Source organism: Anabrus simplex, chromosome 2, assembly GCF_040414725.1.
Source record: "Anabrus simplex isolate iqAnaSimp1 chromosome 2, ASM4041472v1, whole genome shotgun sequence".
NCBI lineage: Eukaryota > Metazoa > Arthropoda > Insecta > Orthoptera > Tettigoniidae > Anabrus > Anabrus simplex.
This window is the reverse complement of record NC_090266.1, coordinates 213270956-213285543: the sequence shown is the minus strand read 5'-3', so window position 1 is coordinate 213285543 and position 14588 is coordinate 213270956. Positions and strand designations below refer to the sequence as shown.

The 14588-nt window shown below is 40.2% G+C and overlaps 1 protein-coding gene across 2 annotated transcripts in view; it reads left to right on the top strand.

Annotated features, from left to right (window-relative positions):
• The first annotated feature begins 4070 nt into the window (after nucleotides 1-4070).
• The window catches only part of Rab19 (RAS oncogene family member Rab19), a 67944-nt gene continuing 57426 nt past the window's right edge, over nucleotides 4071-14588 (top strand). For both annotated transcript variants that reach the window (XM_067138981.2, XM_067138980.2), the window contains exon 1: nucleotides 4071-4383. In XM_067138981.2, the coding sequence (XP_066995082.2) occupies nucleotides 4174-4383 (210 nt within the window). In that variant the 5' untranslated portion in view covers nucleotides 4071-4173. The remainder of the gene's footprint in view (nucleotides 4384-14588) is intronic.

The window sequence follows — 14588 nt, the reverse complement described above, 5'->3', positions numbered from 1 at the left end:
ATGTCATATAAAAGGCAGTTAGTTACTCAGACAAACTCCTTTAACGTTTAAAGTACAGGAGAAAATACTGATATATAAGTGCAAAATCATGCATTAGCTTCTTCAGCCACTTAATTTTTTAAAATATAATATATCTCCGCCCCCCAGGTCTTTTACATTCTCATCACACTTTGTAAGATCCTTTGTGTATTGAGACTTGGGTAGGCCTAAGTCTCTCTCAAGTTTCTAAGGTTCCAGTTTAGATTTATAGATTTTTATTTCTAACAGTTCATTCTGAAGGGCTATCACCTTTCTCCTCTCAATTTTCAGATAATCTGTGGCGTGAGGTGAAGCGTCAGAGGAAATTCTGTTCCACAGATAAGGTAATATTCAGTGGCGTATACTGAGGGCTATCAAGGCTATCGGTAATGCCCAAGCCTAAAATGAGAACGATGTAAATCTAAATCTTATTATAATGTAAGCATCTGACACATTTTTCCATTTACAAAACTTGAAAGCATTGAGAAAGAACGTATTTCTGAGAGCAAGGCATCGGAGACTAACATCGCAGCCCAGGCCGCATGGAGAAAGAACGTCGCTCGTATTTCTGAGAGCAAGGCATCGGAGACTAACATCGTAGCCCAGGCCTTCGGCCCACTCCCCTCGACCCGCCGCGCGAGGCTTGCTGGCGAATGTCGTATTGGTGCGGGGAACGAGAGGATACTAACCTTGAGTTGTGCTAGGCTTCGGTCCGTCAAATCGCCGCCGCTAACGAGAGAGACAACGGTGGAAAGAGAAGGCCCAAAGACTCGAAGTTCTCCGGAAGTGTCCGAATTGATGGGATTCACCCATGTGCTACAGTATCACGAGTTTGTTTTTGCATGTGCAGGACATCTTATGGGTTGCTTATAGTTGGAAATTATTGGTATATTTCAGTTGATCTCAGAACAATTTTAGTTTATCTGAAGTTATAGTGTTTAACGTGACTGTGACCTTGTAAGGTTACTGTTGTGAAATGGCTCAACCGTGTGTACTGTACGTTGTTGGATAAACCATTCTTGCAACTGAAATATGAAGACATGATACTTAAAAATGGTAAGCCTACCCCACCTCTTACTCAGTTACAGTGTGAACAGGAGGAGAAAAACAAGAATCCATACAAAGGATATTTCAACTTAACCCTTTCCGGCCCTTAGCGCCCGAAAGCGCCCGACTGTTCATTTAGCCTTCCGGTCCTTAGCGCCCGAAAGCGCCCGGCTGCATTATCTGCATTCGTCTGCGATCTGTGCGATAGTTTTTTTATTTTTCTCATTAGAGAAGTGTTTATAAGGCATTTATCAACACGCAGTGCAATCTACAAGTCTTAGGGAATAAAGGAAGAGCGATAATCTGTCTTGACGTTGCCTAGGCAACGGTCTTGAACTTCCGCGAGCGCGGGTCAGCTGTTTAGTCCGTAAACATGGCGGGATTGAATATCGCGTATATTGAAACTGAGCTGAATATGGGTGAAAAAAGTGACACAGAATCCTTGAGTAGGGGTGCAGGTGAATTTTTAATGAGTGAATAATGTATCAACGAAGATAATTTTAGTGATAACAGTGATATGAACGAAAACGAATATCGATAAATCAGACCTGATGGCGATGCCACGGCAGATCAGGTAACACAAATATTACGTTTCGTTACTCCGAATGATTAAATGGATGATGTTGAACCTGCGCATAATTCGGAAAGAGTATTAGGGGAAAGAGATTGTTTTTACGTATGTTAGGAGGAGAAAAACTATTCAGTGACATAGCCTACTGCGCATATAAGAATGCAGCCTTCAAACAGTCGCATTCCGGTAAGATAAAAACAGAATGGGAAGACCCTTGCCCAGATGAAATAAAATCTTATATACATGGGCATCATTCCATTTCCAAAATCACGTGATTATTCGTTTTGAGGGATTCAGGACATGGGAATGTGACAAATGCAGACTGTCTCAGTGTCGAGTATCACGAGGAGCAGGGGGGGGGGGACACACATTATGACTCAATAAACAGAGAAATGGATGTGATGGTATATTTTCTAATGTTATTGAAAATTTGAATTCATTGTGACCAATAGTTTTTACTGTATTTAACTTTGTCTGAGACAATACGGTCTGTTTCAGTTTTTTCTAAATAATAGGTTGAAATCTGGGGATAAGCGGAGTGAAAATGCGGGCGGGAAAGGGTTAAGTAAGTATGAAAACTATTTGTGGTTACGTGGCTCATGCGAACTTCACAAACTTTATTGTTGGGCATGCTTATTGTTTGCAACTGAGAAAATAATAATAATAATAATAATAATAATAATAATAATAATAATAATAATAATAATAATAATAATAATAATAATAATAATGTCCGCCTCTGTGGTGTAGTGGTTAGTGTGTTTAGCTGCCACCCCCGGAGACCCGGGTTCGACTCCCGAATCTGCAACGAAATTTGAAAAGTGGTACGAGGGCTGGAACGGGTTCCACTCAGCTTCGGGAGGTCAACTAAGTAGAAGAGGGTTCGATTCCTACCTCAGCCATCCTCGAAGTGGTTTCTCACTTCTCCTGCAGGCAAATGCCGGGTTGGTAACTAACTTAAGGCCACGGCCGCTTCCTTCCCTCTTTCTTGTCTATCCCTTCCGATCTTCCCACACCCCACAAGGTCCCTGTTCAGCATAGCATGGACGAGGTACTGATCCTCCTTCGCAGTTGTATACCCGACCCAAAGTCTCACTTTCCAGGACACTGGCCTTGAGTGTAGAGGTGGGATCTCTCGCTGAGTCCGAGGGAAAAACCAATTAATTTTAATTTCGTGTGGCTATTTCTAGCCGAGTGCAGCCCTCGTAAGGCAGACCGTCCGATGAGGGTGTGCGGCATCTGCCATGTGTAGGTAACTGCGTGTTACTGTGGTGGAGGATAGTGTTATGTGTGGTGTGTGAGTTGCAGGGATGTTGCAGACAGCACAAACACCCAGCCCCCGATCCATTGGAATTAACCAATGAAGGTTAAAATCCCCTACCCGGACGGGAATCGAACCCAGGATCCTCTGAACCGAAGGCCAGCACGCTGACCATTCAGCCAACGAGTCGGACAGAAATAATAATAATAATAATAATAATAATGCATAACCTGTGGAAAGGCTTGATGGTGACCTGATGAAATGAATGGTGAAGACGTCATAAGTACCCAGTCCCCGAGCTAGGGGAATTAAGAGTACGAGGTGGCTCATTCTTTTGCTACCATCTACATCGATCAGGTGTTGAGTATTGGCAGTAGCAGAGTCTAGGGCTTGTGAACCATCCTTAACACAGCAGGCTACTCTGATGGCTTTTAGCTGCAGCTCAAAACTCTTAAGGCTTGACGTTCACTAAACCAACTATCGAAAATGGGTAACCTAAATCTAGTGATAGCCCATGTCTTGATTGCAGCATACGCCACTGGCAATATTGTGGATATTCCTCCACTCTCTAACTTTGTCTTCTTTCGTGAGTGAAATAGAGAAAGCTCCAAACAAAATTTCCTTCGCTTCCCTTTTTTTATTCAGGACTAAAATTTTATTTGCAACTTTTTGCTGTTTAGGATTGCTCAGGCTTGACTCCACTTGGTTATCTCACAGAAATCAGCTGACTTGTAAGACTTGCAGTGAAATGTACCAACCTTACAATTGTAGACATTTTGTTATGAAACGAAAATTTCCTACAAGTGTAGGAAAATCCACTTGTAGACTTGTAGCTTTATGAAACAGGCCCCTGCTCTCGAAGCTGATAAGAAAATACCCATCGCTTAACGAACACGTCCATTCCCTTCAATGGTAAGCCCAACTCTCATTTGTCATTTCTGTATGTCCATATTTTCTTTGTTTCTGACTCGAATAATAATTCGTCTTGCTCTTAATAATTAACACTTGAATATATGTTGAAATATTTTGACTTCCCGTTGCTTCTTAAAAAAATATACATCTTTTAGGCTCTCCTATCTTAAAAATTGTCATCTATGGCGATGACGTCAAATTAGGGAATGTGAATCATCTGTTCGTCACAGTGTGTTTAGGAATCGTGTAATCGTGTATTTGTTTACAAGTGAAAATGCTGTATGTTGTGGGTTATGTTGACACATGTGTTAAAGTGACCCAGGCTGTCTAAAAAATACCATAACGTTGCAAACGTGTATTTAATATGGCTAGTCGGTCATTGACTAGTCCACTAAATTCTGGTGATGACAGTTTTGACTTTCTGTTTAAAATAGTGTTGATAGGTGATTGTGGAACGGGGAAAACCTGTGTTGTTCAGAGATTTAAATCTGGTACTTTTGTGGAACGCCATGGTAATACTATAGGCGTCGATTTCTCCATGAAAACTGTAACTGTAGACGGTAAAAAAGTTAAGGTTTGTATAATTCCTGTGCATAGAATTTTTTTATTGTATGAATTAGCCACATGTTCATTGCAATTCTTGGTCACTTTAAAAAAAATATTGTGAAAATCGTGTTGGAAATTAGGCTACATTATTGAGAGCTTTGTTTATCATCTTAAATAACATTATAAAGAATTTTAGTGCTATTGACTCAATATCAGGGAACAGCTGAACTGTGCATACACAGAAGGGGTATTGGAGGGTATTTAGAGATCCCATTTATTTAACTGAAAACGCTGGTTATTATGTCATGCTCTGGTGCAATTAATATGCTTTGGTCAGAATACAGAATCACAAATGCCAAATTCGATAAGTGATTTGGGACGACTGTAGCCCTACAGAAATATCCGTTTTCTTCTTTTTCATGGCTCTTTTTCCAGTCGGGTTCGGCACTTTATATGGATTTGGCTCAGTTTTATGGCCGGATGCCCTTCCTGATGCCAGTGCTATGTGGAGGGATGTATTTAGGCCTATTCCTACATGTTTCTTTGGTGGTTGGAAGTGTATTATGGTATATTTTATTGTGTAGATGAAGGGAAGTGTAGTAAGACCAAACACCAACACCCAGCCTTCAGCCAGAGATGTTAAAATGTGCGCTGTTAAAATCACTGGCCTGGCCGGCAATCGAACTGATGCTCGCTGAACCAAGATGTGGTATGCTGAACATTCAGCCAAGGAGCTGCACAAAACATTCTTCAGCTTATCCCAGCTATTCCTGGGGTTGGTGCATCCACCTAGGCTCAAGTTGGTTTCGGCTGAGGGTTTAAGGCCTGTTTTCTTTTTTGATGCCACATGATTTTTGAGATGAAAATCTTGACCTGGGATTGACTGGGATTCAAACCTCAGGCTTCTGGGTTGGAAGTCAACACTAAGCCACTGAGCTAATCACACCCTCCAACCTACAGAAATATTGGTAAAATACCCTTAGTAATTTAATAATACAGTGTGCTCTTAGCTAATCAGTTTGATAGCCAATAAAGTTTGTGGAGCTTATAAAAATATCCCTATATCCGAAAATGAATTGCAAGTTGAAAGCATAGGGATTGACTGAGCTCGATAGCTGCAGTCGCTTAAGTGCGGCCTGTATCCAGTTATCGGGAGATAGTGGGTTCAAACCCCACTATCGGCAGCCCTGAAGGTGGTTTTCTGTTTTTTCCCATTTTCACACCAGGCAAATGCTGGGGTTGTACCTTAATTAAGGCCATCGCCGCTTCCTTCCCATTCCTAGGACTTTCCTATCCCATCGTCGCCATAAGATCTATCTGTGTCGGTGCGACGTAAAGCAAATAGCATAGGGATTGAATAGATGATCTCAAGTGTATATGAAAATGGTGCTCTTTTTGGCAGTTTATCCTGACAATCAATCACTGTACAGTGTGATGCATGTCTGCTTGAAAAGAGTTTAAAACCACCTTTCTTTTTTCCTCAAGAATGTCATCTTAAAGCGACAACTCGCTGAATTTTGTAGGAATTCACCTCTCTCTGAGTATGAAAACCTTCAATCACTGCCTGAAAAATGTATAAAAGAATAAACAGGCCTATTTTGCAAAATTCTTTTTTTCATTGCCTTGTGCCCAGGTCGCTTGCTATTTGGATTTGCAAGCAATCGTCCGCATTTTCCATATCGATGTTATACACTGTTAGAAGAAGTAAAGAACACAACGGTTCCACCTGATCAATACTGTTTATTTGCTTAAGGCAAATTAAAAATTGTAGAACATGTTTCGTCTACTTCGTGGACATCTTCAGCTGCGTATATTTAGGATATTACATAATTAACAAGGACTCATTCTTGGTATCTTCATGTTAAAACACACATTAAAAATATTAAACATTTTTTAAACTCTCATTCTTTGTAATGGCTACTATTATTAGGTACTATCTATTAGTTTTAAATTTATAATTTTTTTAAAACCATGTGACCTTGCCGCGGTGGGGAGGCGTGTCCCAATGATGCAGATAGCCGAGCCGCAGGTGCAACCATATCGGATGGGTATCTGTTGAGAGACCAGACTAACGAATGGTTCATCGAAAGGGGGATAGCAGCCTTTCGGTAGTTGCAAGGGCGGCAGTCTAGATGATTGACTGATACGGCCTTGTAATAATACTCAACATGGCTTAGCTGTGTTGATACTGCTACATGGCTGAAAGCAACGGGAAACTACAGCCGTAACTACCTCCCGAGGACATGCAGCTCTCTCTGTATGAATAATGTACTGATGATGGCTTCATCCCGGGTAAAATATTCCGGAGGTAAACTAGTCCCCCATTCGGATCTCCGGGTGGGGACTACACGAGAGGGGGCGATCATCAGGAAGATGGATACTGACATTCTGCGAGTCGGAGCATGGAATGTTAGAAGTTTGAATCGTTGTGGTAGGTTAGAGAATATGAAAAGGGAGATGGATAGGCTAAAGTTAGATGTAGTTGGTTTAAGTGAAGTACGTTGGCAGGAAGAACAGGATTTTTGGTCAGGCAACTACCGAATTATCAACACGAAATCAAACAGGGGAAATGCAGGAGTTGGTTTAATAATGAATAAGCAGCGGATAAGCTACTGCGACCAGCATAGTGAAAGAATTATTGTCGTCAAGGTAGACACCAAACCAATGCCCACCACAATAGTGCAGGTCTATATGCCTACTAGTTCAGCGGATGATGAAGAAATTGAAAAAATATATGAGGAGATAGAAGATTTAATACAATATGTAAAAGGTGACGAGAATCTAATTGTGATGGGAGACTGGAATGCAGTGGTAGGCCAAGGAAGAGAAGGTAGTACAGTAGGAGAATTTGGATTGGGACAAAGGAACGAAAGAGGAAGTCGGCTGGTTGAATTTTGCACTGATCATAATTTAGTCCTTGCCAATACTTGGTTCAAACACCACAAACGACGGCTGTATACGTGGACGAGACCTGGAGACACTGGAAGGTATCAAAGAGACTTCATTATGATTAGGCAGAGATTCAGAAACCAAGTGTTGAATTGCAAAACTTTCACAGGAGCAGACTCGGACCACAACTTGTTGGTCATGAAATGCCATCTGAAGTTGAAGAAATTGAAGAAAGGAAAGATTTCAAAAAGATGGGATCTAGACAAATTGAAAGAAAAGAGTGTGAGGGATTGTTTCAAGGAACATGTTGCACAAGGACTAAATGAAAAGGATGAAGGAAACACAATAGAGGAAGAGTGGAGAGTCATGAAAAATGAAGTCAGTAGGGCTGCTGAAGAAATGTTAGGAAGGAAGAAAAGATCAACTAAGAATCAGTGGATAACTCAGGAGATACTAGACCCGATTGATGAACGACGAAAATACAAGAATGCTAGAAATGAAGCTGGTCTAGAAAGCCAAGAATAACGGCCGAGAGGATTCGTCGTGCTGACCACACGACACATCGTAATCTGCAGGCCTTCGGGCTGAGCAGCGGTCGCTTGGTAGGCCAAGGCCCTTCAAGGGCTGTAGTGCCATGGGGTTTGGTTGGGTTTGGTTTGCTAGAAATGAAGAGGGCAGAAAAGAATACAGGCGATTAAAGAATCAAGTGGATAGAAAGTGCAAGGTAGCTAAGGAAGAATGGCTGAAGGAGAAGTGCAAGGATGTCGAAGGCTGTATGGTCCTGGGAAAGGTAGATGCTGCATACAGGAAAATCAAGGAAACATTTGGAGAAAGGAAATCTAGGTGCATGAATGTTAAGAGCTCAGATGGAAAGCCACTTCTAGGGAAAGAAGACAAAGCAGAAAGATGGCAGGAGCATATCCAACAGTTGTATCAAGGTAACGATGTAGATAATTTGGTTCTGGAACATGAAGAGGCTGTTGATGCTGATGAAATGGGAGACCCAATTTTGAGGTCAGAGTTTGACAGAGCTGTGAGTGACCTAAATAGGAACAAGGCGCCTGGAATTGATGATATTCCCTCTGAATTACTGACTGCCTTAGGAGAAACCAGCATGGTAAGGTTATTTCATTTAGTGTGCAGGATGTATGAGACAGGAGAAGTCCCATCCGATTTTCGGCAGAATGTTGTTATACCTATTCCCAAGAAAGCCGGTGCTGACAGGTGTGAAAACTACCGCACCATTAGTTTAATATCTCATGCCTGCAAAATTTTAACACCTATTATTTACAGAAGAATGGAAAAACAAGTTGAAGCTGAGTTGGGAGAAGATCAATTTGGCTTCAGAAGAAATGTAGGAACACGTGAAGCAATCCTGACTTTACGTCTGATCTTAGAGGATCGAATAAAGAAGGACAATCCCACATACATGGCATTCGTAGATCTAGAAAAGGTATTCGATAATGTTAATTGGAACAAGCTATTTATGATTCTGAAGATGATAGGGGTCAGATACCGAGAACGAAGAATTATCTACAACCTGTATAAAAATCAGTCTGCAGTGATAAGAATCGAGGGCTTTGAAAAAGAAGCAGCAATCCAGAAAGGAGTGAGGCAAGGCTGCAGTTTGTCCCCTCTCCTTTTCAATGTTTACATAGAACAGGCAGTAAAGGAAATCAAATAGAAATTTGGAAAGGGAATCTCAGTCCAAGGAGAGGAAATCAAAACCTTGAGATTTGCCGATGATATTGTTATTTTATCTGAGACTGCAGAAGATCTCGAGAAGTTGCTGATTGGTATGGATGAAGTCTTGGGTAAGGAGTACAAGATGAAAATAAATAAGTCCGAAACAAAAGTAATGGAGTGCAGTCAATTGAAGGCAGGTGATTTAGGAAACATTAGATTAGGAAACAAAGTCTTAAAGGAAGTAGGTGAATATTGTTACTTGGGTAGTAAAATAACTAACGATGGCAGAAGTAAGGAGGACATAAAATGCAGACTAGCACAAGCAAGGAAGAGCTTTCTTAGGAAAAGAAATTTGCTCACTTCAAACATTGATATTGGAATTAGAAAGATGTTTTTGAAGACTTTCGTGTGGAGCGTGGCATTGTATGGAAGTGAAACATGGACGATAACTAGCTCAGAAAGAAAGAGAATAGAAGCTTTTGAAATGTGGTGTTACAGAAGAATGCTGAAGGTGAGATGGATAGATCGAATCACGAATGAAGAGATACTGAATCGAATTGGTGAGAGGAGATCGATTTGGCTAAATTTGACGAGAAGAAGAGATAGAATGATAGGACACATCTTAAGACACCCAGGACTTGTGCAGTTGGTTTTTGAGGGAAGTGTAGGTGGTAAGAACGGTAGGGGTAGACCAAGGTATGAATATGACAAACAGATTGGGGCAGATGTAGGATGCAATAGTTACGTAGAAATGAAAAGGTTAGCACAGGATAGGGTGGCATGGAGGGCTGCATCAAACCAGTCTATGGACTGATGACTCAAACAACAACATGTTTGAACATTAAGATAATAGGAATGTGTCCTTGTTAACTATGCATTACGCACAAACATATGTAGCTGAAGATGTCTACAAAGCAGACGAAACATGTTCTTCAATTTTAAATTTGCCTTAAGAAAATAAAGATTATCGATCAGGTTGAACCGTTGTGTTTTTTTACTTCTTTTGACAATGCTGTTTGGATCTCTGTACGTTACATCAGTAATAAAAGACAAATTAGGCCAACACACTGATGGGAGGTAAGTGTTGCAAATGCCTCTTTAATCCAAGCAAGCTTGTAGCTAGTTTTGCCGGGCTCAGATGGTTGAGGCACTGGCTTTCTGACCCCAACTTGGCAGGTTCGATTCTGGCTCAGTCCGGTGGTATGTGAAGGCCATGTCAGCCTCATGTCGGTAGATTTACTGGCACTTAAAAGAACTCCTGTGGGACTAAGTTCTGGCACCTCGGCGTCTCCAAAAATTGTAAAAGTAGTTAGTGGAACGTAAAGCAAATATTATTATTATTATTATTATTATTAGTATTATTATTATTTGTTTGTAGTTTTACATGACTGTTGATATTGTAATCATAGCATGGGACCTCCAGTGGAATCATTGAATAATTTATTTGACATTAAACAACAAGTATGGTTCATGGTGTGGGTTACTGTGATATAAATGTACATAGCCAAAAGAAAGATGAGGGAAAAGAGGCGAACTCACCTTGAGCAGCATGATGGCACAGTTGTTGAAAGGAGAGGAGCTAGGCTAATGAAGAGAGCAATAATGGCTATGTTTGAGACTTGGCAACAGAAAGATTTCCTATTGTGTTGAGAATATATTTGAAAAATCTGTCCTATGATTTCTTAGAATCTGCAGTGAGTATATCTGATTTACCCAAAATGCTGTTCATTTCCCTTTTTCCTTCTTTTATAGGTTTACTGTCCAGAAAAGTTTCCCTCTGTTTTACCTAGCCTCTCCAGGTAATTTCTAAAATCTCTGATGATTTCTTCATGAATTTTTTTGAACTCTCTTTCATCTATTTATAATTCCCTATCCACATTGTTCATTCCTTGTTCAGAGCCATTTTTTTGTACACCTTCTTTTTCCATTTACAAGCTTCCCTGAATTCATTATTTCACCAAAATGTTTGCCTTTTCCCAATCGTTACAGACAGTTGCTCCTAGGCATTCCCTTGCCTTATCTACTACAGTGTCCCTGTATGCTACCTATTCTCTTCCTTTATCCTGAACCTCGCTGGTAATTCCATGATTGATGAGGTATTCTGGATAATTTCCTCGTCTTGGAGATTTTTATATCTTTGTTTGTCTGCAGACAGACTTCTTTTTGGTTCAGGATAGTTTTGGGGATTAGAAAAGGCTATAAATTTCCACCTTTGTTGTGCATAGTGTTTACATGGATCATTTTTGAAAGGTATAAAATGGCATTGAGGAATTCATTTGGGTGGAAATGTAGTAAGTAGTTTGGCCTACACCGATGACTTGCTCTTAATGGCACACTGTGCTGAAAGCCAGCAATTTAATATCTTGGACCTTGAAAAATGACACAGTGAGCATGATATTAAAATTAGCGTTACCAAGACGGAAGATTGGATGTCAGGTCGGGATATGAAGCTGAAATAGGTGGATCAGTTGAAGTATATAGGATGTTTATTATCCCTTGATGGTATACGAAGTGAAATTGAATCAAGGTGCAGCAAAGCGAATGCAGTGAGGGTCGCAATTGTGATCAAACCTATTCTGTAAGAATGAATCAATTTCTCAGACTAGAGCTGATTGTATAAGTATCTTTACGTTGGTCCGCTATAATAGTAGGAGGGTGGCTTGAGGTGGGTAGGTAACTCTAGGCCCCTGATATTATTATTATTATTATTATTATTATTATTATTATTATTATTATTATTCTTTGATTGTGTGAACTATTTAACAGTGATTCTATATTATATTTGTTTTCTTTTGCTAGTGTTTTGGCCTACTGGTCTTGTGTTATACTGACACAGACCGGTCGTATGGTGATGTGTCGTATGGCTTTTAGTGCCGGGATATCCCAGGACGGGTTCGGCTCGCCAGGTGCAGGTCTTTCTATTTGACACCCGTAGGTGACCTGCGCGTCGTGATGAGGATGAAATGGTGATGAAGACAGCACACACGCCCAGCCCCCGTGCCATTGGAATTAACCAATTAAGGTTAAAATCCCCGACCCGGCCGGGAATCGAACCCGGGACCCTCTGAACCGAAGGCTAGTACGCTGACCGTTCAGCCAACGAGTCGGACCGTATGGTGATGATGGGATTGGAGAGAGAGCTAGGACAAGAGAGGAAGTGACTGTGGTCTTTATTAACCCATTTTTTGATACTGTCATACTTTTAGGACACCAAATTGAAATATTTTTTAAAAATAAGTGCTTATAGGCTAGTTTTAAGTGCATTTTCATACTTTTCATATATTTTAGAACCTATTTAATGAAAACAGTCAATAAATAACATTCATTTTCATATTTTCAATTTTTCTTGTATTTATTAAAAGTGCCTAAAACAAATGTTTATACATGATTTTGGGAAAAATAAATACTTTAATGTGTTTCAAATTTTTTGCGTCATATTTACAGACCAAAAAAATACTTCTTTTATATCAACATACCATTTTTGCTTTGAAATTAAAATTGTAGCAAGTGCGAGTGTAGGTTAAATATTGCCGTCCTATAAATATGACAGTGGTACTGTCAACTGGGGCTACATTGGTCCTAACGAGGCTACTTTGGCCCACAGGAAAATAAAAGTTATTTATTTTTATTGCACACATATACCACAACCTTTACATGTAGTACCTATCCTAAGCCATAGGTGGGAACACCACTGAGGTTTTGTGATATTTGAAATGCTTCCATCATCATCCACCAGAGTGCATTGCTACTGTTCACAAACAACCAGGAAGAAGTGTGTTTTATGTTGGCTTCCTACTTTGTTATATAGACTGACTCACATAAGTAAGAGAAAATTGGTAAGTGGACAGTTCAATCCTCTAAACCCTTAGTTAAGTGCTGTGAAGATGATATTAATCAATCTTTTCCTGTTTATTACTCATTAAGACCTGGCCATAAAGTGAGCTAATCTCCACCTACTTGGGGCTACTTTGGTCCGCTGCCTTTTCCTGGGCCAAAGTAGCTCCAAGTAACTCAGAAGCAATTTGAGCTTTGCTTAGGTCAATTTGCAAGTAATTTTAATTTTTTAATTTATTGCAGGTGAAAGCAATATAGTTCGTGTGTATCAAAGGAAGATTGGGGCAAGGAATTATGCCAATTATACAGCAGAAGATCTAGAAAAGTGTTTAGAAGAAATTAGATCAGGCCAAAAGAGTCAAGAACTGCTTCAAATCTCTACAGAATTCCTAGAAGCACCTTAAAAAACAAACTGAAAGGGAAATTTGTGAAGCAACATGGTCATCCAACAGTATTTAGTCCCAAGGAAGAGAAAATGTTTATAAATCACATCACTAACATGGCTGACTTTGGCTTCCCACATGTGGAAAAAGATCTTAGATTTATTATTAAAGGCTATTTAGACAAGAAAGGTCAAATGTTTCAAAAACAATATGCCTGGCTATGAATTTATTATTAAATCAATCCTTAGACGGCAAGCAGAACTTACCATAAGACTTTGCAGTAACATTAAACGTGTGAGAGCAGCAGTGGACAAGACCGTGATTAATTAATATTTTGATCACTCAGAGGTTTCAATGAAGGATGACAACGCACGGAACTATGACGAGATCTAAGTGACAGTCCAGGCACAGTGAACGTGATTTGCAGGAAGGGAGTGAAATATGTTGAGAAAATTATGAACAGCTCAAAAACTTCGACCTCTGTTATGCTTTGTGGCAACCCTGTCGGGGAACTGTTGCCACCATATGTTGTTTATCGAGCTGAACATCTGTGGACGACATGGACAAAAGGTGGGCCTGCAGGATGTCGTTACAATTGATCAAAGCATGGATGGCTTGATGCTGCAACATTTGAGGATTGGTTTAGGACACTTCTGTTACCACGACTGAAGAAACAAGAAGGAATAAAATTTTTGATTGGTGACAATTTGTCTTCGCACATTAATCCTGATGTATTGCAACTGTGTGAAGAAAACAACATTAGATTTGTATGTCTGCCTCCAAGATCCACCCACCTCACACAGCCACTCGATGTGGCGTACTTCGCTCCTATGAAGAAAGCTTGGAGAAATATTTTGAGACAGTGGAAGGATTCACCAAATGGAAAGAAATATGAGGTGCTGCCTAAAGATGTGTTCCCACTACTTTTGGGGAAGCTAATGTCTGAGATGGAGCAGAATGATAAGGGAATTAATTTGATATCTGGATTCTGCAAATGTGGAATAATCCCATTGATAGGAATTCTGTTCTGAATTCTCTGCCAACTGAAGAAGTTTCAGTGGAGGAAGTCAGCGATGCTTTCTTACAACACCTGATCCAGAAGAGAAATGAGTGTAAGACACCAACAGAGAAGAGGAAACGCAGAAAATTAAATGTCTCACCCGGGAAGAGTATCTGTCTGATATTCTTGCAAGATTCACCTGCATCTTCTGTTACTAGTGCCTCTGTCTTAAGTGAAGACCGTTGTCTGTCCAAAAAGAAGGGAAGGCCCAGAAAATTAATAGTGACTTCTGATTAGTCAGACTCTGAATCTGCTGCCGATAACTTCAGTGTTCATGATTTATCATCAGAGTTGCAGATCTCTGAAGATGAGCAAGATGAGCATTGTGAGAAGGAAGACCCTACTGATGTAAGACTATTCCAAACTGTAGACCTATCTACT